The sequence below is a fragment of the Phacochoerus africanus genome, chromosome 3 (assembly GCF_016906955.1).
Source record: "Phacochoerus africanus isolate WHEZ1 chromosome 3, ROS_Pafr_v1, whole genome shotgun sequence".
Taxonomy (NCBI): Eukaryota; Metazoa; Chordata; class Mammalia; order Artiodactyla; family Suidae; genus Phacochoerus; species Phacochoerus africanus.
In genome coordinates, this window is record NC_062546.1 from 186,456,774 (window position 1) to 186,481,390 (window position 24,617).

At 55.0% G+C, this 24,617-nt stretch overlaps 1 protein-coding gene across 1 annotated transcript; it reads left to right on the top strand.

The window, feature by feature from the left end:
• The first annotated feature begins 1,715 nt into the window (after positions 1-1,715).
• WNT10A (Wnt family member 10A) lies at positions 1,716-15,617 on the top strand. The gene is made up of 4 exons (XM_047773527.1): positions 1,716-2,346; positions 3,376-3,638; positions 11,473-11,852; positions 14,499-15,617. Exons 1-4 carry the CDS (start codon positions 2,234-2,236, stop codon positions 14,994-14,996), a joined length of 1,254 nt encoding a protein of 417 aa, XP_047629483.1. The 5' UTR covers positions 1,716-2,233; the 3' UTR covers positions 14,997-15,617.
• The last annotated feature ends 9,000 nt before the right edge of the window (positions 15,618-24,617 follow it).

Genomic DNA, 24,617 nt, shown 5'->3' on the forward strand with positions numbered 1-24,617 from the left:
TCTTTCTGGGCCTCAGTTTCCCCAGCAGCCAATGGAAGCATGACTCTCCAGCCTGACTTGTCCCTGCTGGTGCCCCCTCTCACCCTAGGCCCAGGTCCCTTTCCTCTTTTGAGTCTGGTCCTGCCCTGCCCCTTCCCATACCCTGCCCGAATTCTAGTCCCAAGTTGTCCCCATCCTTGCAGCCCGGTGAGGGAGAGTGGGGAGGGCAGGGGGTGGCTGGGGTCAAACAAGGCTCTGGCTGACGCAGACTGCTTCCTGCCCCCGGCTGTTTTCCTGCTGTCCAGCCAGACTTCTTCCCCCCCACCACTACCCCACCTCCCACCCCCAGCAGCCTCAAGCCCTTAATTCCTGACAGCTGCGGTGGCTGCCGGCAGCAATGGGGAGAAGGAGGGGGGAGTATGCCATCAGCCTGCTGTTGCTCTGGCCGCCCCCACCACCTGACAGTCTGGGGACAGGGGAGGCCCCACCCCTCTCCTTCAGTTCCCCAGGGATGGGCAATTCCAGGAATGGGTGCCTTTTGTCTTAGAGGCTCTGGTCATTTATCCTTAAACCTGGAGGGGCTCTCTTCAGAGATGGGGGCAGTGAGGTTGGAAGGGAAGTGTATGTATAGAGTGGGAAGCTTATGCCCATTTTACAGAGGATGATGCCGAGGCTACAGCAGGAGTAGGTTTCACTCTCAGGGCCCAGGTTAGAACAAGAAAGCGAAGCTGGAGCCTCCTTGCCCAGTCCTCTGGCTCTCGGACTTAACCTTGGTCCAGTAAACTCCTCCCATATGGAGGTGAGCCAGTGTTCAGTTGGGGTGGCAGGACAGGAAGGGATCCCAGAGAGGAGTGGGCCTGAGCCAGGAGGCTGATATTGGGGGGGGGGGGAGCTCCCAGGGGACCAAGTACAGGTGACAGAGCCAAGGTAAGACCTGGAGCATCTGCAGGCTGGGGCTCGGTGTTGGGGCTGTTGCTGCTATGCTCACCTGGGTTTGGTTCCAGCTCTTCCACTCACTGGCTGTGTGACCTTGAGTAAGCCATAACCCTTTCTGAGCTTTAATATTTTCTTATGAAATAAAAGCTAGTGAAATAAGATGACCTCAAAGCACACTTTTAGGATCAGAAGTCTCATTCCTCCTCCCAGGGTGTGCCACCCCAGGGTGCTCTGCTTCCCGACAAGCATTCGCTGGAGTTCCAGTACCATCACCTTCGTTGACTAGATGAGATGGGCTTCATTAACCTCATTTCACAAAGAGGCAGAGGAAGCTCAGTGGCCAGGAGGCACCTGTTGAAGGTCTCACAGTGAACAGAGCAAGATACAGAGGCTGCCAACCCCCTTTGCAGGACCCCACACCTGCCTCACCAGCCAAGCCTGGGAAGTCCCTCCTGAGGTGGGGAGGCGAGCAGGGGGCCAACCCCTCCCCTCCAGCGCCTGCAGGTGTGTATATTGGGGGGCGATGGCTCCCCAGCAGCTGTGGCTCAGCCAGGCGCGCACACCCCACAGTAACACAATCCTTCCCACACAACCCAGCGAGCCAGCTCACTGGCACCGCCCTGTGCCCGATCCCACAGACCCCAACACCTCCCCCCACCCTTCCCTGGCACTCCAGCTCCCACCCCGAGTCCTGAGCGGACCGACGCAGTGGCCTCGACCAGTACACGCCTCTTCCCCCCCTCCCCGTCGTCATGACGTCACGTGGGGTAGAGCCCTGAGACACTCAACTGGGGGGGTGGTGAGAAAAGGGGAGGCGGCGGAGCTCCCTGAGCCGGGACAGTCGCTCACTCTCTGGGCGGTGGGGCCGGTGGGGCCCGGCACAGACAGCGCCGCCACCCCATACCCCCGGCCCGCCTCTCACGCCCTCGGAAGCGCAGGCTCACCGCGGTGCGCTGTGGGGCTCCCGGGCACCCCAGCCTCTCGTCTCTAGCCCGCGGCACCTCCGGGGCCCCCCTTACCCTCCAGAGGCATCGGGACTTGCCGCAGGGGGGGGGGTTCGGGAAATTCCCCGGACCCCTGTGCCAGGAGGTGCCCGGAGCGCCCGCCCGTTCTCCCCCCCCCCCGAGGGCGGTGCCCCGGGGGCGCTGCCCCATGGAGCGGGGAGGCGGGCGCCGTCTGCTCCCGGAGCCGTGACCCGAGTCGGAGCTGTGTGTGGCAGCCGCCCCGACCCCCCGAGGATCATGCGCCGTTGCCCCTGGCTCGCCGGTCCCATCGGGCTGTGAGCCCCCCACTTCTGGCCCATCACGGCCCCCGCGCGATGGGCAGCACCCACCCTTGCCCTTGGCTGCGGCTCCGACCTCGGCCCCAGCCGCGGCCCGCGCTCTGCGCGCTCCTCTTCTTCCTACTGCTGCTGGCTGCCGCCGTGCCCAGGTGAGCCCTCACTTAATGCCCCGCCCTCCTGGAAAGCTGGGACCCCCAGCCGCAGGGGCCTCTGGCGCTAGTGCTGGGGCAGGAGACCCCAGAAGGAGGGAGGGATGGTGTCCCAGGAAAAGTGCTGGTGACCAATGAGAGTACCCTCATAGGAGGGGGATTGAACCGGTGACAGAATAAGGGCAGACCAAGGAGACAGGGCAGTGCCTAGGAAAGTGATGGCTACTAGCAGGGGAGGTGTGTGTGTTGGGGGTCGGGGAGCAAGTGCCATCCTGGAGTCCCTGCCATGCTGGGGGGATGCACCCTTGCCCCAGGAGTAAGCTCAAACTGCTTTGCTCCCCAGGAGATGGTCCCCAGGCAGGGACAGGGGCAGGGGCCAAAAGGGGGTAGCCCAGGTGGGGGTCAATGAGAGATGGCAACTAGAAGAGTTCTGTGTGTGTGTGTGTGTGTGTGTGTGTGTCTGTGTGTGTGATCAAGTGAGCCCAGCATGCTGTGTTGTAAACAGCAGTCTGTGTGTGCACATGTGTGTGAATGTGAGGGATCACGGATCAACATTTGTAAAGATGAACATGTGTGTGTACTTGTGAGGGTCCGTGTGAACGTGTATAACTGTCTGATGAAGTGTCCATGTGTGTAAGTGTTCCCGCGTCTGGGTGTCCATTTCAGTGTGTGCAGAAGTGTGTCTGCATGAATGCGACTGTCTGAAACATGCCATTGGGAGTGGTCTCCTGGGGAACACTGCATGGGAGCATCTATGCCTGGGGATGTACTTATGAAATACCGTGTGTGCAGGCATACCGGATGTGTGTGCATTTGCATGTGTGGGTGTGCAGCGGGGTGGGTTGCATTGGAGGGGATGACAGTGAGAAGGTTAAGGAAAGAAGGTTTAAGGTTATACCAATGGGCCTAAGCTTCAAAACAGGGGCTGGAACAGAGGGATTATGGCCTTCGGGACAGAGTGTGTATAGTTACATGGGGCCCTCCTAACCCCGCAAAACACTCACTCACCCCCGTGCCCCATGCCTGCAGGTCTGCACCCAACGATATTTTGGGCCTCCGACTCCCCCAGGAGCCTGTCCTCAACGCCAACACTGTGTGCCTGACATTGCCTGGCCTGAGCAAGCGGCAGATGGAGGTGTGTGTGCGCCACCCAGACGTGGCTGCCTCGGCCATCCAGGGCATCCAGATCGCCATCCACGAGTGCCAACACCAGTTCCGGGACCAGCGCTGGAACTGCTCTAGTCTTGAGACTCGAAACAAGATCCCTTATGAGAGTCCCATCTTCAGCAGAGGTAGCTGCCCCTCACCCTTAACTTTCTGCCCACCCCATTCAGCGCCTCCATTCCAGAACCTATCTGCAGCCGTCCCCTAATCTGCTCTCTCAACCTGGCAACCTCCCCAGTGCTCATCTGCCAGCCACAGAGCTCTCCTGCCTTTTTCCGCTCTAGGAAAGTCCATGGGGGCTGGACACATGGGGCATATGTGGGTCCAGGCTGGGCTATGTGGGCTGAGGATGGCAGGTTTCATGCCTGAGAAAAGAACTCCTGGGCTATCCTGCCCCATCACCGACACTGCATATCTCAGGCCCAGGAAATACCCATATTACCACTTGCTTCAAGTTACCCTCTACCTAGTAAACAGCATTTAGGATGGAAAGCCTGTGATGAAGTAACCCGAATCAACACGAAGAGGGGTCAAGGACCTTTTGCCAAATGGTGTAGGTGAAGGAAGCCTGGGCAGGTAAAATGTCTGCACTTCAGCAGAAGCTCTTCTCCTGGGGGTACACCACCAGCCTCTGTATCATCCTTGCCACCCCTAAAACCGTCTCTGAATCAGAGGCACAGGGCGTGTGCCTGTCTCCTGCTGAGCAGGCCTGAGGGCCCTGCCAAATGCTCTTCCCCTCACAGCTCAGAGAAGCTGCAGCCCACTATCCATTCCCCCTCCTGGACCTCTGGGTGCCCCAGGACCCACCACCTGACAATCCCTGGACTGGCTTGGGCTGGAGATGGCCGGAGGTTCTGTCACTCATTTGCGCTTGTACCCACCTCTTGCCCTGACACCTTAGGCTTTGACTCAGGTCTCTAGGGAAAGATGGGGGGGGGGGTCTCACCTCCCGCATGTCTCTAGCTGGGCATCTCCCTCTCAGTTGCTGGGGTGGGACAGTGTGAGGACCTGGCTCCTTGGAACTTGTACAATTTTCAGTTGACAGTAGAGGAGGGGGCGTACTTCTCTACTCTGTGGCCTTGGGGCCCAGAGGCTTCTGGAAGAGTCAGGTTCTACCGTACCCCAACTTCGGGAAGAACTGAGCCGGGGGCCTTTCCTTTTCCACTAGAACCTTTCCTTGCAGCCCCCGGGAACCCCGAAGTCAGGGGCCACCCCAGTCTCCACCAGCCCAGCCCCCGGCCGCCCGCCCCGCCCCCGCGCGCCCTCCCTCCTTCCTCCCCCGCGCGCCCGGGGCGCTGTTTCTCCCCGGCCGAGCCCAGCCCGACGCGTGTGGCGGCATGCAGCCGCGAACTAATCCCCGCGGGCCGCGGCAGACGGCTCCTGGCCCCAGCCGCGCGCCTCTCAAAGAGGGCGCCCCCCACCCTGCTCCGCGCTCCCACCCTCCCGCCCCGCTCTCCCCGACCCCCTCCAGCCGTCGGCTCAGAGCTGCTGCCCGCGACCCCCGGCCGATCGGCCCGGCCCAACTCCAGCCCGACGCCCCGCCCCGGCCGCCCCCGCCGCCGCTGCGCTCGTGGACACGAAGTGACAGGCCCCTGCATCTCTCCTGCCCCGCCGGGCCCGGCCGGCGCTTGCCGCCGCAGCGCGCCCGAGCCCACTCCGGGATTCTAGGTCACCCGCGCTCCCCGAAGCCCGGTTCTCTCTCCAGCGCTCCGGCCTCGGAGTTTGCTCCAGGGTCCGCTCACTGGGGGCAGACGCTGAGGTTCTCACCCCTGCCGCTTCGGGTGAGGCCAGGCTAGCTCTTCCTGCCTCTTCCTGGCCTCGACGTCCCCTCTTTTCCCTCTGGTCCTCCTGTCCCCTTTAGACTGAGTGAACCCAGGCGTCCCGATTGCTTCGCCCGGGTGAGGCCGGTGCGGGCTGGCGGAGGACAGCGGGGCTTTGAAGCTTGGGGGCGAGTTCGGAGCGGTGGAACTCCGCGGGGTTGGCGCGGCGCCAGGCCCTCCTGGGTTCACCTGCAGTTTAATAAGCGGGAGGTGAGCTGGGGGGGACCGGTGGGGGGAGAGGTGAGGTGTGGAGGGGGGAGACTTGCCGGGGCTAGCCGGCGCGGGGCGGTGCCCAGCGCGGGGAAGGGGGCGGGGCAGAGGCTCCTGGGCTCCCGCAGGGAGGCTGGGCTTCTTCCTTTGGCCTCAGAACACCATCCTACCTCTGCGACTTCTGCCCCACCATTGAGACACCTCATTTCCATCCCTCTCTCCTCGGAGGGGACTCTGGGCTTCTGGAAAGAAATTGCCACTTCTGGGAGTTCCCGTCGTGGTTCAGTGGTTAACGAATCCGACTAGGAACAATGAGGTTGCGGGTTCGATCCCTGGCCTTGCTCAGTGGGTTAAGGATCCAGCGTTGCTGTGAGCTGTGGTGTAGGTCACAGATGCGGCTGGGATCCAGCGTTGCTGTGGCTCTGGCGTAGGCCGGCGCCTACAGCTCCGATGAGACCCCTAGCCTGGGAACCTCCATGTGCCACAGGAGTGGCCCTGGAAAAGGCAAAAAGACAAAAAAAAAAAAAAAGAGAGAGAGAGAGAAAGAAATTGCCACTTCTTCCTCCCCTTCCAAGGGTCGCCATTGCTGCGCTTCCCTCACTCCACCTCCACGTTCAGTCTCCTGCAGGGTCATTTTCCTGGTCTACCTTGGGCCATCACCTCGAGGAATAGCTACATGTGAATCGCATGGGGCCAGTCTTGGTGGTAACCAACCCTGGGACTGGATCTTCCCTCTGGTCTCCCTTCTTTTCAAGCTATGATTGTCCATCGTGGGGTCAGGGAAGCCCAGTTTCCCCAAAGCAGAATATCAGGATGCTGACCCTTCTTCTGACCCAAGCTGCCAGTGGGGTTCTCTTAAAGGCGCACTCTGCCATGTTTGAAATTCAGAGACTGCTGGGAGGAGGCGTTCAGAGGGTTTGTCCTGTCACTTGCCCTGCATTGGGTTGGGCCGAAAGGATGGAGTGCTCAAGTAGGAGAGAGAAGGAAGGGTGTGTGAGCAACTGGAGGGGGTGCTTGGGAAGCAGGGCATACAATGGGGCTTTACCTAGCCAAAGAGAGGGATGCAGGGATGCTGGAACCTGGGGACTGGGGGACAGGGAGAGGGGCCCCTAGCGGGCCAGAAAGAGTGAGTGGCAGCTATGATCTAAGTGCCGAGGGCACTGGTATCTGCAGATTTCTCTTCTGAGAGCCCACGTAGGTGGTGCCTGGGTGGATGAGGCACTGGACAGAACATTAGCTAGAGGGAGGGGGCTCTTCATTGTGAGGACTAGTGAACCCCTCCATCTCTCACTCAGGATGCTGGGACCAAAGGGAGATTTGAGGACAGGGCTGCTTTGGGTGGGACTTGGGCCCTGGAGTGAGGGGGGATGAGAGAGAGGCTTGATGGAGGGCAGGGAATAGATTCACACAACAGGTCATGGAGCACTCACGCAGTTTACGTACCACCCTGTCTAAGGCCCAGACCCATTCAGAACACGTGGGAAGAAGGGGCATGAGGCTGGGCAGTAAGCCAGGCTACCAGCCCAGGGAAGCCAGCCATTTGAGAGTCCAGCCTCTGTTCTCCAAGGCTCTGGCTCTTTTGTCTCCCACCTCCCTTTTTCTTTTTTTGGTCTTTTGTCTTTTCTCTTTTTAGGGCCGCATCAGCGGCATATGGAGGTTTCCAGGCTAGGGGTCTAATCAGAGCTGTAGCTGCTGGCTTTCGCCAGAGCCACAGCAATGCCAGATCCGAGCCACATCTTCAACTTACACTGAAGCTCACGGCAACACTGGATCCTTAACCCACTGAGCCAGGCCAGGAATCTAACCCGCAACCTCATGGTTCCTTGTTAGATTCGGTTCCACTGTGCCACAACGGGAATGCCCCACCTCCCTTTTACATTTGTCCTCGGGGAGCCTCGATTTTATGTCCTGGCCTCCAGGCTTGGGTTATGTGGTGGTATCAGATGGGAGGACGCAGTCACAGGCAACTGTATGTATCCCAGGATCACCGAGGGTCCTGTTATTCTAATGGCACTCAGTAAATTAGCCATTAAATACTTGCCAGGTGCCAAGCACTGGTCTAAAGCACTTTATCTGTGCTTTAGGATCCTCAAATAAGCCTCATGCAGAAGGTCCTATTATTACTCTCTTTTTGCAAATGAAGCTAAGAGAGGTTGGGTAACTTGTCATTAGTCACATAGCTTGTAAGTGAGCTGCAGAGCCAGGATTCAAATGCAGGCCAACTGTCCTTAGAGATTGCACTCAACCCCCTGCCATACTGTTTCCAAAACTAGGAGGCCACCATGATCTCCTATCCTGTGCCCAGAGGTGAGCTGCTGCAGTGGATGAGAAATCCAGAAATGGAACTGACATGTGCGTGCACACACACACACCTACCCATGATTGTGCAAACGTGTAGCTACATTTGGTGTCACCCCCCTAAGTGTTCCCACATACACACAACACACACACACACACACACAAACTCTTTCTCTCTCAGTCCAGGCACATGAGCAGGCGCAGAAAATTTGCACACAAATTATTTGCATGGAGGGAATGGAGACCAGACCTCTTCCCTCTCCTCCCTCTTTGACACAAATGGGCAGGGCTCAAGCTTCTCTAACCCCTCCTGGTTCCCAGTGGTCCCTGAATCCTCTCTCCTCCTCACTTCCCTGCCCTCCAAACCTCCTCCCCCAGCCCCTTCCTGGCCATTGGCTTTGTCCTGTAGCAGCAGCTGACTCCACTTAGATGCTGGCAGTCCCTGTCCCAGATCAAAGGCAGGGCGGCTAATTGTGCGTTTTAACGAGCCCCCCCCACCATGCTCCAGGCAGCCCAGCTGGCCAAGGCCCCACCCCTCTCTCCCCCTCCAGCTGGCCAGATGGCACAGTGCCTTCATCTGCCCCAGACAGTCAGGGCCAGGACCGAAACTGGGGCCCTGAATGGGAGCTGGGAGCAGACCCAGGGGGCTAGACTCCTCTGAGACCTGAATGCTTGGAACAGAGGGTGACCACACAAGCCCTGCCTGGTCACCCCTACACGTGGCTATGACAGCTGCCAGAGGCTGTGGGATGGAGTCCTTAGCTGCATGGGATAGGTAGGCTGTGGGCTATATTTCTCCAGATTCCTCTAGGCCTGCCCTTGAATGTGACAGAGCCTGGAAGATGGTGGTTGGTCCAGCACATCTCCCTGGTGCCAGGCATAGACAGGACCATAGGATTGGAAACTGGGCTCCCCGGGTTTCTTTCTCAGCAGCAGTTCTTTCCTAAAGCCAAATGTCCTTCAGTAGAAAGTGGCCAGTCCTGGGATCTGAGAGAGATGGGGCTGGGTCCCGTTCCATAACCTGTGACTCTGGGCAAACGCCTTTTGCATTGTGTGTATGTGTGCGTGTGTGTGCGTGTTAGAGAGTGCTTTCTGAGGCCTGGGCTACTTCTGAAGGACATTTGTCCTTGGAGCCATTTTTCCTAGGAGCAGACTGATGATTCCACAAGCAATAAGTGCTCAGGATTCCACAGATAAAAGGCGAGGGATAAATACAGGGTGTGCACCTCAGCTTGAGTCTGCCTTCCTTTCCCTTAGGCTGCACCTCCCAGAGCAGTGTCTATGCTTCTGCAGCTCCCACCGATTCCCAGCACCCCTTTGAAGGCTCCCACCCAATCGCTGTCGCTTCCTGTCTGCTCATAGCTTGGCTTCTTATGGAAAAGGTCCTGAGCTGTCAGGAGCTGGAATGAGAAGCTAGAGAGGAACAGTGTGCTTTACTGGCTTCAGTGGCCCAAGTGATTTATTCTAGAGTGGGCTGTGAGCTGCCAGGCTCTGGGCCTGCTCAGGGAAACAAGAATAAGGAGCAATAGCCTGAAATTGCAGCAGTAGTGAGTGAAGTCAGACAGCAGAAAGAACTTCTCAATAATATTGAGATTTTATGTAGTACTTACTATGAGTAAGGTATGATCCTATGCATTTGAAATGTATTAACTTATTTAATTCTTGGAACAATGAGACAGGTAATAATAACGCTGTTCTACAGATGCAAAAGCTGAGACACAGCAGTCAAGTCACTTGGCCAAGGTTACATAGCTGTTAACAGCTAGTAAATGGAAGAGTCAAGTTTGAAACCTAGGCACTCTAGGTCCAGAGTTCAGACTTTTTTTTTTTTTTTTTTTGCTTTTTAGGGCTGCACTCACGGCATATGGAGGTTCCCAGGCTAGAGGTCCAATTGGAACTAGAGCTGCTGGCCTATGCCACAGCCATAGCAATGCCAGATCTGAGCCAAGCCTGTGACCTACACCAGAGCTCAGGACAACACCGAATCCTTAACCCACCGAGTCCGGCCAGGGATTGTACACTGCAACTTCATGGTTCCTAGTCAGATTCGTTTCGGCTACACCACAATGGGAACTCCGGAGTTCATACTCTTAACTACACATCTTGCCTCTTTTGGGGGGGGGGTGCTAGGCAGGGAGAGGAGGACAGGGCCCTGTGATGCAGAGGGAGAGCATTAGGGGGGGATCTGAGTTAGGGTCTCTATCCAGTCCTGGTTGGCTCTCGGGGGTCACTGAGGCCTCCAAGTCCTCTTAGTCTTTGATGCTGAGGTAGAAAGACCCAGAGCTTTTTCTTCTGAATCTCTGGCTTCTCCCAAGTCATCAGCCTCCAGTGGGGTTCTGGGCTTCTCCCCCAGGCATCTATGGCCAGGGTGGATTCTCCTTCTCATGTGGGAGCTTGCTGTTGGTTTCTTCCACTGCCTGAGCTCTCTCAAGTTCAGAAGCTGGTCAGAGAAGCTTGTACCAGAACCTGCCCCTTGCTGGTCCTTTCTCAGATGCAGAATAAGATAGAAGCAGCTTGCAGATCCAGCAGCCAGACCCTTCTCTGCAAGCAGGCCTCCCCCTGCCACAGGCCCAGAGGATGGCTCAGGCTGGGAATGCCATGGAAGAAAGCAGAGTAGACCAGCCCTGGGTCCCTGAGAGTGGCTATTCAGGGAGATGTTGCCCCCGTGAGCATCTCAGGATGGCATCTGCTTTAGGTAACCATTCCCTGTCAGTGTTCCCACCACTGTATGCTTATGGCAGGCAGGCAGTGGGCTCACCTCCAGCATCCCCCAAACAACCTCTTCAGCTGATCTAGACCAATGGCAGGCAGAATGGCTGGACGATGCCTTTTCGGAGCAGATTTTCTGGAACAGGGTAAAGGGAAATTCTGCTGGCTCTTTTCTTCACTTCTGGCCATCAAAGCATGTACTGCCGTGTACCTAACGCAGTGGGACCAGGAGCTTTAGGAGGACACCAGCTCCTCACACCTACCCTTCTGCCCATTAACACCTCCTAGGGCCCAGAATTTCATCACTGGTCATTTATTTTTTAGATTAAAATTTGGCAGGAATTCCCATTGTGCCTTAGCGATAACAAGCCCAACTAGTATCCACGAGAATTCAAGTTCCGGCCCTGGCCTTGCTCTCTGGGTTAAGGATCCAGCATTGCTGTGAGCTCCAGTGTTAAGTCGCAGATGCGGATGGATCCCTTGTTGCTGTGGTGTAGCCTGGCCGCTGCAGCTCTGATTCTAGACTGCGAACTTCCACATACCGCATATGCAAAAAAGGCAAATATTACAGGAGAGATAGACGTTTAAGTCTCTGATGGTTAAAATAAACAAACAAAATGTGTGCCAGATATATTGTATCCAACAGGAGAGATACAGACACAAATTCTGAGCTTGCTAAGTGCGACATTGATGAAACAGAAAGGAGTTCAAAAAGGAGGGCTGTAGGGGGCGACCTCTTCCGATCCAGCCTGTGTGCAGAACTTCTGGTGTGATTTCTGCCCCTCTTGGGTCCATGCCCTTGCACCAGATTTCCCCCCAACACTGGGCCTGTTCCCCCTCAGTCTGGTGAGTTGTTGGGCAGGGAGAGTAGAGAGAAAGCATGTGGAGGCTCCTCAAAAGCTCTTTCCTGCATCTCTATGTTCAGGTTTCCGAGAGAGTGCCTTCGCCTACGCCATCTCCGCAGCGGGCGTGGTGCACGCGGTGTCCAATGCCTGTGCCCTGGGCAAACTGAGGGCCTGTGGCTGCGATGCATCCCGGCGCGGGGATGAGGAGGCCTTCCGGCGGAAGTTGCATCACCTGCAGCTGGAAGCCCTGCAGCGGGGTAAGGGCCTGAGCCACGGAGTTCCCGAGCACCCAGCCCTGCCCCCTGCCAGCCCTGGCCTGCAGGACTCCTGGGAGTGGGGCGGCTGCAGCCCGGACGTGGGTTTCGGAGAGCGCTTCTCTAAAGACTTTCTGGACTCCCGGGAGCCACATAGAGACATCCATGCGCGCATGAGGCTCCACAACAACCGAGTGGGGAGGCAGGTGAGAGCCCCCTCCGCCCCCCTCCCCGGCCTTCTCCAGATCCCTCTGCCTAGGACCCTTCCCCTCCCCCAGGCTTATGTCTATTCTGAGGACCACATCACACCCCCTAACTCAGTAACTTTCTCATTGCTCCCTCTAATTCAGTTATCAAACATGCACTGGAGACATACTGTGTGCCAGGTTCTGGCCTAGGCCTGGGGATGCTGGTATGAAACAAACACCCCCCCCCTCCCCTCTCTGGACTAGCTCACCCCCTGCTGAGCAGCCTGCTCCCTCATTTCTTGCTGTGAGCAGTAGGGAGCGCTCTGGTCGTCAGTCCCAGCCTCAGCATCTAGGCCTAGCTCTGCTACTCTGTCTCCTCCCCTATAAAGTGAGAAGATTGAACTGGATGACCCATAAGCTCCCACCCCGACTCAGCGCTAATGTTCCATGATTCTGTGATATCCTTTTCTGGGATTCCTCTCCTCTCCCAGACTTTCTGTGCCGAATGAGGGATTCCTGCAAAGGGAGATCCCCAGGGACCACTATGGTACTGTGTTATATTATCCTTCTCCTTTCTCCCTCTCCTCAAATGTTCACACTACCTCAAAGGTCATTCATTTGAGAATGAGGTAGGGAGTTCCTGTTGTGGCTCAGTGGTTAACGAATCCGACTAGGAACCATGAGGTTGTGGGTTCGATCCTTGGCCTTCCTTAGTGGGTTGGGGATCTGGTATTGCTGTGAACTGTGGTGTGGGTCACAGATGTGGTTCACATCCCATGTTGCAGTGGCTCTGGTGTAGGCCAGTGGCTACAGCTCCAATTAGACCCCTAGCCTGGGAACCTCCATATGCCATGGGTGTGGCCTTAGAAAGGACAAAAAAAAAAAAAAATGAGGTAGATAAAGGTTCAGGGGAGGGAGAGAAAAGAAAAAGAGAAGCAAGGAAAGAAAAAAGGAAGGGAAGGTAATAACAGCCTGCATTTAATTTATTGAGTGCTTACTCTGTGTTAGGCACTATCTGGAGCATTTTACTATACATTAGCCTATTTCATCCTTATGCCTATGGATGAGGGTTCTATCATTAGCCTCATGTTCAGATATGGGAAACAAGGCACAAATAGACTAAGATGATGAAACTAGTGAGAAAGTAGCAGAGGCAGGTTTCATCCACTGGCAGTTGAGCCCTGAGCCCTTTTGTTCTACAGTGTAGTCTACACTAAGATGCCTCCTTAGCCTTCATGAGTTCAGCACCCTCTTTTCCTGGCTATTCTGCCCCTGTCCCTTTTCTCAGGCATGGCCAGCCTTCTCAAACCCTGTTTCTGGCTTCCACTTACTCTAGCTGGCACTTTCTCCATCTCACTCCCCTTTCTCTCAGCCCAGGCTGGTTCACTTTCTCCCACGAAGCCAGGAGCTGATTGAGCTCTTCCATCATGACTTAGAGGTGAGGGAAACTGAGGTATACCCACCCTCAGGTCACTTCCGGCTCTCACCCAGCTCTGCCTGTCCATGCAGCGCTTTTCCCAAGCTTCAGCACTATCCCAGCCCATACCAACAGTGCCTCCTCCTCCTCGTTAAACTGGTTAATTAATGGCTGCTGCCTGTGGGAAGCAGATGTTCTGGAGCTGTTGGCCAGGGGAGGCTCTGGGCTGGTTTCCACGTGGTGCTCACACCACAGCACATACAAGCTGCAGAGAGCCCTTTAAGGCGTGGAGAAATGGGGTCCCTCTCTTAGGTGCTACTGCTTGAGGGCCCCAGATCATTCATTGCTTTGTGGTTTGAGAGTGGAGAGGGGGCAAGAAGGATGCAGCCAATTTCCTCTGGGGTCTCTGGTGAAGATAACATGAAGGGGCTCTTTGAGGGGAGACTCTAGAGCAGGCTGAGAGCTGGGCATGGGGTGGGTACGTTGAACTCCTGTAACTAGCTCCCTTGGAAGTCTGGAAACCTCTCGCCACTTGCATTGCCCTGGGGGGGTCTGGCTCTTTGGGTTCCCCTTGGTTCTGTATTAGAGACTTTGGCCCCTGTTGGTGCTCACTGTGTCCTAGAGGAATGGTGGCACTCAGCATTGGACAGAAGAAGCCCCAGCCAGCATGATGGGGGAGGAGGAGAGGGGAAGTCTCCCCAGCCCCTGGCCCTCTCTCAGGCTCCCTACAAAGTGCTGCAGGGCTGAGGAGTAAAGGGCTTTCTCAGACTCCCGACAGCCTCTGCTCACAGCCTGGAGTGAGGCCAGAGGCTTTGGGGCTGGGATGAGGTGGAGCCAGCACACCCCTGTTCCTTGTGCCCATCCAAGGGTTGGGAGGAGAGGGAATTTCCCTGAGGATCTGGGATCCCCCCTCAGGAAGCAAGAGCCTCCAGCCCCAAGGGCCCCCTGCAGCTGCTGGAAAAGGAGGCTGGAGCGGGAAGGAGGGAATTCCCCCAGGGTCTGGCCGGGTGGGAGGTGGGTGGGAGGTGAATGGGAGAGCAGCAGAAGAGTGGGCAGAACTCTCCTCCTGACCGCCTGGCCCAGGAGCTGTGCCCCCCATCCATCCACTGCGGGCTTCAGCTTTTGCCTCTGTTCCATGGGCATTGGTTTCAAAACCTTCCGAGATTCTCCAAGGCCAGTGTCTGCGTCGGGAGGAGGGCAATGGGCCTGGCCGCGGGCATCACCCCTCCCCGTGCCTCCCTCCGCAGGCGGTGATGGAGAACATGCGGCGGAAGTGCAAGTGCCACGGCACGTCAGGCAGCTGCCAGCTCAAGACGTGCTGGCAGGTGACGCCTGAGTTCCGCGCGGTGGGGGCGCTGCTGCGCAGCCGCTTCCACCGCGCCACGCTCATCCGGCCGCACAACCGCAACGGCGGCCAGCTGGAGCCGGGCCCCGCGGGGGCACCCTCGCCGGCTCCCGGCGTTCCAGGGCCACGGCGCCGCGCCAGCCCCGCCGACCTGGTCTACTTTGAGAAATCCCCCGACTTCTGCGAGCGGGAGCCGCGTCTGGACTCGGCGGGCACTGTGGGCCGCCTGTGCAACAAGAGCAGTGCGGGCCCCGACGGCTGTGGCAGCATGTGCTGTGGCCGTGGCCACAACATCCTACGCCAAACGCGCAGTGAGCGCTGTCACTGCCGCTTCCACTGGTGCTGCTTCGTGGTCTGCGAGGAGTGCCGCATCACCGAGTGGGTCAGTGTCTGCAAGTGAGCCGACAGCTTCGCTCTCTGCGGCTCTCACTGGCGATCTTGGCCTGGCAGCGTCGTCCTGGTTCCTGGAAGTGGAGGTTGAACCGCAACATCTAACCTCCCAGCTCTAAGGCCTTCAAGACTGCAATCAAGAGGCAGTCCCGGCCTGCCAGGACCCCCCAACCCCCACCCAACTCACTTCTCTGGACTCCAAGATTGATATGCCTTCCAGCTCTCTGCCCCAAGCTCAGACAGCTCTGTTGGGCTGGGGATGGTCCCACATTCTAGGGCAGTGGCAGCCAGGCATCCGCTGGGCCTGCCTCCTTCCATCCCTTCACCCCTTCCCGGGAGTGGGAGGGAATGAATGCAAGCTGATGGGCAGGGGGAGGAGGGTTAAAAAGAAATGGACATCATTGAGCTGAAGTGATTCTGCAGAGGCCTCAAACACACTCCCCACCAGCCTCTGCCCCTCATCATTCATTTAACAAATATTTATTTTGCGCTCTTTGTGGCCTGGCCCTCTGCCGGCTGAGAGGTGCTGGGGATACTGAAGTGAATAAGAGACTCAGCACCTGCCCTCTTGGAGTTTACATTCTGGCTGGGGAAGATGGACAATAAACAAGTAAAGACACAAACAAGGTCATTTCAGACCCTGCTATGTGCTGTGAAGAAAATAAAGCAGGGTGCTGGATGTAGAGCGATTCGTGGGGAGTGGGGTCCCTTTAGATAAAGCTACTGGTGGGGAAAGACTTCTCTGAGTTGTGATGCTCATGCTGAGACCTGCATGATGAGGAGAGCCATGCACTGATTGAGGGTAAGGGCTTTCCAGGCAGAGACCATACGAATGCAAAAGCTCTGATGTCAGAAAGATCTCAGGAGGAACGGCAAAGAGGCCTGTGTGACTGGAGTGACAAAATCAAGGGACAGAGAAGCAGGAGAAGAGCTGGCTGGGGCAGAGGGGTAGGGGGTAAGGGTTACATGATGTGTGTCCTTCCAGGTAGAGGTAAGGAGTTGGGATTTTACATAAGAGGAATAGGACCTTTCAGAGGGTCTTAAGCAGGCGAGTGTTATGGTCTGATTCTCGTGTGGATTGCGGTCTAGGAAACTGAATGACTGGGGACAAGTTGACAGCAAGGGGCCAGTTGGGAGACCACAGCCATCTTCAAACCATAGATGAGGCCTGGACTAGATGGGGGCAGTGGGGAAGCCACTGGGCAAGGGGCTGAATCAGGGGCCCTGGATGCCAGCGCTCTGGCTGTCCACCTTGTGCCTGAGCTCTCTGCCGCAAGCCAGGACGAGTGTTGGCCAGCAGCACCCATCGGCAGAGACAGGAGACACTCTGAGAGAAGTAATCCTGGGCAAGACCCAGCTCAACCCAGCCAGCCCAGCGCCCCAGGGAGCAGGTGGGGCTAGGAGGTGCGGCTGGGAGGAGGGTGGCGGGGAGGGCCTGGAGACTCACTGTCTGCTTTCTGGTCTCTCGGGGTCCAGGCAGGGGAGGTGGGGTATATCGGTAAGGCTGGAGGTGGGGGGCATTCTTCTTGGGTCTCTTGTGCCTCTAGATCCCCAGCTCAGGCTGCCCCTTGGCAAGTCAGCCAGCCTTACCTCTATACCCCCATAAGAACACTGCTGAGCTGGCAGCCTGGGTCTAGCATTGCACCCTCCTTGGCTCTCAGATCTGATGTTTTTCTGGAACAGACCCTTGAGGAGGAGGGCAGAGGAGAGGAAGCTGGGGTCAGGATCTCAGGGCAAGAACACTTCACTGACTTCATCCAGGTTTCCTGCTGCCCACAGGGTCCTGCTGCCTGCCTCAGTTTACCCTGGAATGGCACCCTTCTCTGAACCAGCGGGGGATGAAGTCTTTTTCCTTTTCCCAGTTGCCAGCCTATACGCATCCCCATACTTCCCTGGTCCTGACTGATGTCTCCCTAGCCCTGGGTAGAGGCGGGAAGGAAAGGAGGCTCTCATAGTGTTGCATCCTATAGGTCCACCACCTGAGAGACTTGCCCGCACTAGCTTGCCTTCAGCTCCCTTCCCTCCAGTTGCTTGCATCCCAGGAAGCTCCCAGACATGCCTAAGGCAGCAGGGCCTTCCACATGCTCAGCTCTGCGCCTCTGTGGGGGACAGATTTCTCTCCCCATCCCCCAAAGATAGCCCCACAGGCAGGCGGGTGAGAGTCCCCCGGGAGGAGGGCTAGAAAGGAGCAGCCAGACACACCTGCCTCATTCCTTTCCTCTTGTTCACCCAGGAGAGAGCTCCCCCCCCCCCCCCGCCTCCTTCCTCCCTCTCATTTCAGGGAGGAGGAGGGAAACGAGGGACAATGAAGGCGTCGGGGGGGGGGGACATACAACCCCCCAATCCCAAGCAGTGTCCACTGCAGCATTAGCTGTGGCTTCAGCCTCCTTTGCCTTCCAGACTTAGAATGGGTGGGGTGGGGTGGGGTGGGGTGGGGTAGAGACTGAAGATGGGAGATAGAAGATGAGGGTTGGGATAATAGGGCAGGAGCAGCAACTCTGCCGAGTGCTACCTCTGAGAGAGGGGTGGGGCGTGGGGTGGGGCCAGGGGCTGGACATCAGGTTGTGGGGGACATGGTGCAGTCAAGTCAAGCCATGGTGATTGGGTAAATGCTAGCTTTACCTGTAAAGGAAGAGAGGAAAAGTTGGGGAAGGAACAAATAGGATGCTGCCCACTCCCCATCCTCTCTCTGGGCCAGAAGCTGACTAGAGTCAGGACCAAAGCTGGACCCCACATTTGACACATCAGACACTTGGTAAGAACCCTACAGGGAGAGAAGGGGTGGGAAAATGGGGTCCAAGAGGCACTAGGCTTATGCATCCTGCCTGAAGAATGAGGCAGAAAGCAACACGCTGATTGGAAATAGGGGAAATGGGCTGAAATAAAGTGTGCTGGTGGAGGTAAGTGGGAGGATGAACTTGCCAACAGCTGGGAGAGAACCAAGGTTCAGATTTGGAAATGAGAACAGAAGGTGGACCAGAGATTCAGAGGGGGAGAAAGACTTCTCCGCCCCAACACCTTTCATCTTGATGGACACTGGGCCACCTCCTTGCAAGAGGGAAAAATAGCACGGTCTAATGGAGCCCGGATGGTCCCAAAGGGAAGGGAGGGAACCGACTGAGAATGAGGTGATGGACAGATCAGCAGGCAGTGGTGGGGTCAAGGGTCAGGGAGAGGCAGCCAGACTAGGGTGGCGATCAGAACCCAGGCATCCTGCTTCTCAGTTGCCCAAGTTTCCGGGGTTGAAAAAAAGAGAAGGGGAGAGGCAAAGGTAGAGCCTGGGTAGCTGTAGGAGGGTCAGGTGGACGAGAAGCAAGGTCAGGGGCATCCAGGCCCTCCCTCGCCTTTCCCCGAATTAATGCTCCCCCAGTTAGCCCCCCGGCAGGGGGGCCTTCCAGGCTGGAGATTGGCCAGGCCCTAGTCGCTGCTTCCCTCCTCCCCTCCCACCCCCACTTCTCATGTGGTTGCCGGCAGCTGCCTGCGGTCGCCCCAACCCCTGCGCTCAAGGCAAGGGGACTTTCCAACAGGGGAAAAAATGACTTAATGAGAGTGGGAGCCGGGGGCGGGAGGGACAGGTCCCTGTAATCACTGCTCTGCTGTGGGGCCTGCGCGCCTCCGGGCCCTTCCCTGGCTTCCTGCTGCCAGCGCCCCCCTCGGGCTTCGCTGGGGGAGGGGGCCCGACTGGTGACAGGGGGATCCCTTTTCAAGTTCCAGGCTGCCTGGGGCCCTCCGGCTGCCTTTGCTTCCTAGACTTGTCCCGCGTGGAAGCTGGGACGCCCCATGATCCCTCTCCGGACTTTGTCCTTGAAGGTGGGGAGTGGCAGTCTCTCCCAGGAGCCAAGGTCCTCTGCTGGTGGATTAGAATTAGAGGGGTGAGGAATGGTTAGGAGAGCCCTTTGCCACTTCGCGGCTGCGCACTTCCAAACGCCCCCGGTTGCTGTGGCAACCAGGGCAGTCGAGGTGTGTCCGCAGGGCTGGGAGGCGCCCACCCCCATTTTCTTGCCGCCCTTGGGCCAGGCCAGGCCGCTGCGGTGCGCGGGGGTGGGGGTGTGCCGTTACCATGGCAAGGGTGCGCTAGGAGGGCACATTCTTCCCCAGGGTGGGAGCGCCCTGGGGATACGAGAAGGGGGGTGACGGGGGCGGCAGAAAAGGGAGGGGGGAGGGTCAGAACGAGGGAGGAGTCTAGGACGAGACACACCAGGGCTTCTGGGGTTGCGATGGGGAGTTTGGAATGTGCCCCCCAACTCCCAGCTCTCCGGAGAGATCCCGCTTCTCCTTCCTCTCTCTCTCGCTGGGGTTCGAGCCCCTCAACCGGGTTTCCGGGGAAGGGACCCGGACTACCCACCGCGAAGGTTTTTGGCTTCCTTGGCGGCCCTGCTCACCGAGCTAAGCGTCAACCCCCTACCTTCCCAAGCGGAGCTGCGCCCAGACTGCGACCTGAAGCCCTGCAATTAAGCCCCTCGGCCGCCCCTGCGCCGCCCGCGTGTCCTCTGTCGGGCTGGGCCTGCACCGCCAATTACAGCAAGCGCGCAGCAGCTGATTACTCCGGAGTCTGGGAAGCGGCTGAGGGTGGGGACATCAGGCCGGTCACGGGGTAGGGGTCCCTGGGGTTGTCCCCGGCCAGGGGTCCTTAACTGGAGCTTCGGGCTGCGGCCCTCTAGCCCAATTTCTCTCTCCAGATCATATGAGGAGGAGGGGTCTACTCGGTGCTGTCTTGCTGTGCCTCAGCTTCTCCCTCCTGAAATGCACAAGGCACCCAGGGCAGAAAGAGCGCAAGGAGGGTGTGAGGGGGTGTGTGTGTGTGCGTGTGCGTGTGTGTGTTCCGAAGCGTCTGAGTACGCAAGAACTCAAAGCCCTCAAGGCCGGCTCTCTTTCCCGCCGCGGACAGTCGCTTGGGTCGCTCCCGGCCCGACGCTCCGCCCTGCGGACCCAGTTCTGTCCTGCTGAGCCAGTCCCAGGGCCGCTGCCAGCCCATACCGCACTTTTCTTGGAATCAGAAAACGGCGCCCCCTCTGGGCGGGAGGCCCCTGCGCTTCTACCCCAACAAAGCGAGGCAGTCTAGGAGCCGGCAGGGCAGCGCCGCGGGGTATTCTGCCGCCACCATTGCCCCCTGCCATCCCTCTTCCCTCTCCCCCTCGCCTGCGGGTCTGCAGGGGCTAGGATAGAGCTAGCGTCTCCAGTGTCCACATCTGGCCGGCAGCTGGGACCCGCCCACTTCAAACTGCTGTGGACCAAGCGCCCTCTGTTGGTGCGGAGCGGAGGTGCACCAGCTTTCGGGCCTCTGCCGCCCGCTGCGGCCGCCGCCCTGGGGTCTCGCTCAGTTCCATAGGTTTCAGGCTCCACCTGTTCGGCGCCCCTTGCACTTGGCTACAACCAGCTCTCTGCCTCACGTCGCTCCCAAATCCGACTACTCAGGCCTTTTGCTTCCGCCCGCAGGGACCGTACTCTCTTTCCTCCATCCCTTCGTGCTTAAAAAAACCTTGTCTGGAGACTTAGCTGTTCCCCAACCTCCCATCTTCTCGAGTAGTCCAGGCTTCAAGGGCAAGTGCGGCAGTGCAATCTCGGTTGCATGCAATCTCGATTACATAAACCGTCGCCTATCTGCTCAACGGAATTCCTTGCAGCACCCTTAAAAATGAGGTAGTTTGATGTATATTGAGGGACTGAGACTGAGTGCTCTATATCTAGGAAGGGAGTGTAACATACAAAATAGCACACGGAAGGTTCCCTCCTTTATTGCAACAAAAATTATAGATGTGATTTGCATTTTTAAAGTCTAAAATAGGCAGCAATGCGAGCAGAAACTATTTTTGGATGATGGAATTATAGGTTGTTTAAATTTTGTCTGTATTTTATCTCCATTTTTCATTTATCTATGATGAACATGTATTACTTGGGTGCAATAATAATTCCATATCCAGAATATTTTTGCCCAAAATGTGGGCATCAATTTATATCATCAGAATATGTTAAATTTAAAAAAGAACACTTTCAAAACTAGGAACCAGGGTGACCTCCTGACAAGAGCTACTATGCTTGAAATTGGGAGTTTCTTCTTAAAATTCTAACGATTTGTTGGAATCAGGCCTCCAACCTCTAAATTTCAGGGCCCGGGGAACCTGAAAATCTGTTAGAAGGGTCCTCAAATCCAAATGCGATCTAGCATTGTTGTGAATGGGAATAGCTGATTTATTTTCCATTGTACTGCACGTGTAAAAAGATGACCTCGTGATTAATGATATAGAAAATAATTTTAATACCTTTTTCTCAGTCTCGATCTCTTTGCAGCACTACACATCATTAACTGTCCTCTCCTTAGACATATTCAACCTTTTGGTCCATATGTTCGATGTTGCACTGCCTGGCCCTCCTCTCATTCTCCACTGCCTTGGGGATTCTATTCATTATTTCCTTTATCTTTTTTCTTTTTATTTGGTGTAATAGAGAAGTTACAGCAACAGTACAAAGAACTTTCCCCATCCCTGAACCACTGAGCATAAGTGGTCTATATGATGCTCCATCGCCCCTAATACTTCAGCATGTATTCCCCCACATAACCTGACACAATGCTCACAATCAGGAAATTAACATCAATGCATTAATACTATCGAACTTCCAAACCTTACTAAACTTTTATCAATTGACCTAATGATGAAAGGATCCGGTTCAGAATTATTCATTTCATCTAGTTTAGCATGTCTTTCCAATCTCCTTCAATCCGAGACAGTTCCTAAGGTTTCCTTTACTTTTATGACCAGGATTATTTAGAATATTACAGATCTATTGTATCGTAGAATGTCCCTCAGTTTGGGTTTATCTGTTGTTTCGTCATGATTATATTTGAGCTATGCATCTTTGGCAGCAGTATTACAGATGTGAGTGTTTTACTCATTGCTTCATTATTCATTTTGATGCTTAGAATTTCCCAGATTCGGCCAGCTGCCAAGCTGGCTTCTGTCACCATAATTCTTTGAGTACTTCCTTATTTTCTGGCACAATAAGATGTTCCAGGCTCGTCTTGTACTTTCTCTGCTCAAGTCCTACAATCAGCCATTTCTCCCAGGAACTTTTGTTTCTTTTAATGGGGAATGATATTTAGAAATCAAGATCTGCGTGCCAGGTGTGCTCATTGTTCTTGGGCTGTCACTGCTTCCAGGCTTCTTAGTAGAGAGTGCTAGGAAGTTTATGTATGATTAACGCACATATTATCTATCTATAATTTATCAATCTATGTATAAAACCACAAGTTCACACAATACCTTCAATTTCCACCCAACACCAGAGGATTTATTTGAATTTTCTCCCTTTTTATTTGTGTTACTTTCTTCTGTTCTGCTGGATCAATCCCTATAAGTAACCTATTTCCTGCCGCCACTGGTGCTGCCCCCTCCACTCCACTTACAGATATTGTCTTCTCCCATCTTAGCCTTGATAACCTAAGCCAGCCCAATGTTCATTCTGCCCCAAATGGATGGTTGACTTTTGTTGGCCCATCATGGCTTTTTAGCCAAACTATTCAGAAAGGCAGGCGGAAAGGAATGCAGGAAACAATTTTACTCTCTCTTGAAGCTTTAAATGTAATTCTCAACCCTTTTTAATCAGTAAATGTCAACTGATCTTCCTGTTGAAAACTCTAGAGTCATTGGACTCCTTTATTTCTCTAACACCTCACATCCACTCCATCAGCAGATCTCTTCGGTTCTCCTTCAGTTTATAGCTACAGTTTGGTCACATGTCACCTCCTCCATCATTACCATGGTAGTGTAAGATACCATGATGACATGCCCTGAATGACTGCAGTTATCTCTTAGTTGATCTCCCCGCTTCTGTCCTTACAGCCTTCCTCAATCTAGTCTACGTACACCAGCCAGAGTGATGCTTTTAATGTGTTAATAATCATGCAGTTCACCTCTCCCACTCAGAATTCTCCAAAGTCTTCCTAACTCTCACAGAACAAGAGCTAAAGTACTTGCAGGGACCTACAAGATCTGGCTCCCCACTGCCTTCATCTCACCTCCTTCTACTCTGCCCTCATCCATTTTGCTTCAGCCGCAATGGATTCCTGGCAGTTCTCTGAACAATACAAATTGTCCAATCTCAGGGCCTTTGGACTCATTATTCTCTCTGCCTGAAATAGGTTTCCCCTAGATAACCACATGGATCTTGCCTCCCCTTATCCAGAACTTTGCTTAAATATCTTTTGCAGAGAACCCTATTTAAAAGAGCAGAGCTCCTCTTCCTTTACCTTGTTTTAGTTTTCTTCAGAGTACACATCACATATTTGACATATTTGTGTATTTGTATTTTTTCTTACTGTGTGCCTCTGCACTCCATAATGAAAACTCTATGAGAGCTGAGACTTTTTTTTCTTTTTTCTTTTCTTTTTGCTGTATTTCTATGGTAAAGAATGGTACTGAGTACATATCAGGTACTCAATAAATATAAGTGAATGAATGAATGTCTTTGGGAAAGACTACCAATCTGTCTTTAGGCCCAGTCTTCTTTCCTAGGATCTTTCTTGAAGTTCTGCCTGCTGGCTAGTCACTTTGTTTGTCTTTTTATGGCCGCGCCCGAGGCATATGGAAGTTCCCAGGCTAGGGGCTGAATCATAGCTGCAGTTGCCAGCTGACACCACAGCCACAGCAATGCCAGATCTGAGCTGGGTCTGTGACCTACACTGCAGCTCATGGCAACACCGGATCCTTAACCCACTGAACAGGGCCAAGGATCAAACCAGCATCCTCATGGATCCTAGTTGGGTTCACTACTGATGAGCCACAATGGGAACTCCTGTTTGGTTTGCTTTTGGTCGCATCCATAGCATGAGGACATTCCTGGGCCAGGCATCGAACTCATGCCACAGCAGTGACCTGAGCCACAGCAGTGACAATGCCACATCCTTAACCTGCTGAGCCATCAGGGAAGTCCCAGGAAGTCTGTGTGTCTGTGGCACCACAAACTAAAGTTTTACTAAGGCGGTTTCATTATCTAATGTATGTATTTGTGAGTTTAAGGAATGAGACTACTGTCTTGGTCACTGCTGTCTCCATACTACCTAGAACACTGCCTGGCATACAGCAGGCATCTAGTACATGTTAAATGAATGAATGAATTCCAAACTAGGTCTCCCTGGCTTTCTCGTTTCTCTTTGTAACATCATCATTTTCCTACTTACTAAGGCATAAAAATCCTGTCAATTTGGACTTTCCCTTCTCTTCTCTTTTCCCTATTCAGTCATGCCCAAAACTTGCCCATTCTCCCACTCCACTGGCACTGTGTGGCACTGTCAATATTGCTATTCATCGCACACCTCAAACATCACAGTGGCCTTCCAGCTTGCCTCTTCAATCCATCTCTGTCAGATTTTTCTATTTTTCTCTCCCATAAAGTGCTCTGATCATGTCATTTCCTCTGGCTTAAGCTTTCAATAGGTCTTTATATCAGTTTGGTTCTGAGTTACAAAGAGCAGAAATGGACTCTGGTTTACTTAAGTAGAAGAGGAATTTACTAGAATCAGGCAACTCACAGAATTGACAGGAAGCCTCAAGAGCTCAAGGAGTTCCCATCATGGCACAGCAGAAATGAATCTGACTAGGAACCATGAGGTTTCAGTGTTGCCTGACTCAGTGGG

Bases quoted from the DNA above. Each gene is read 5' to 3' on its own strand.
- WNT10A (XM_047773527.1), top strand. From the start codon at position 2,234: ATGGGCAGCACCCACCCTTGCCCTTGGCTGCGGCTCCGACCTCGGCCC. The intron at 2,347-3,375 runs GTGAGCCCTCAC...CCATGCCTGCAG, and splicing joins CTGGCTGCCGCCGTGCCCAG to GTCTGCACCCAACGATATTT. The intron at 3,639-11,472 runs GTAGCTGCCCCT...CTCTATGTTCAG, and splicing joins GAGTCCCATCTTCAGCAGAG to GTTTCCGAGAGAGTGCCTTC.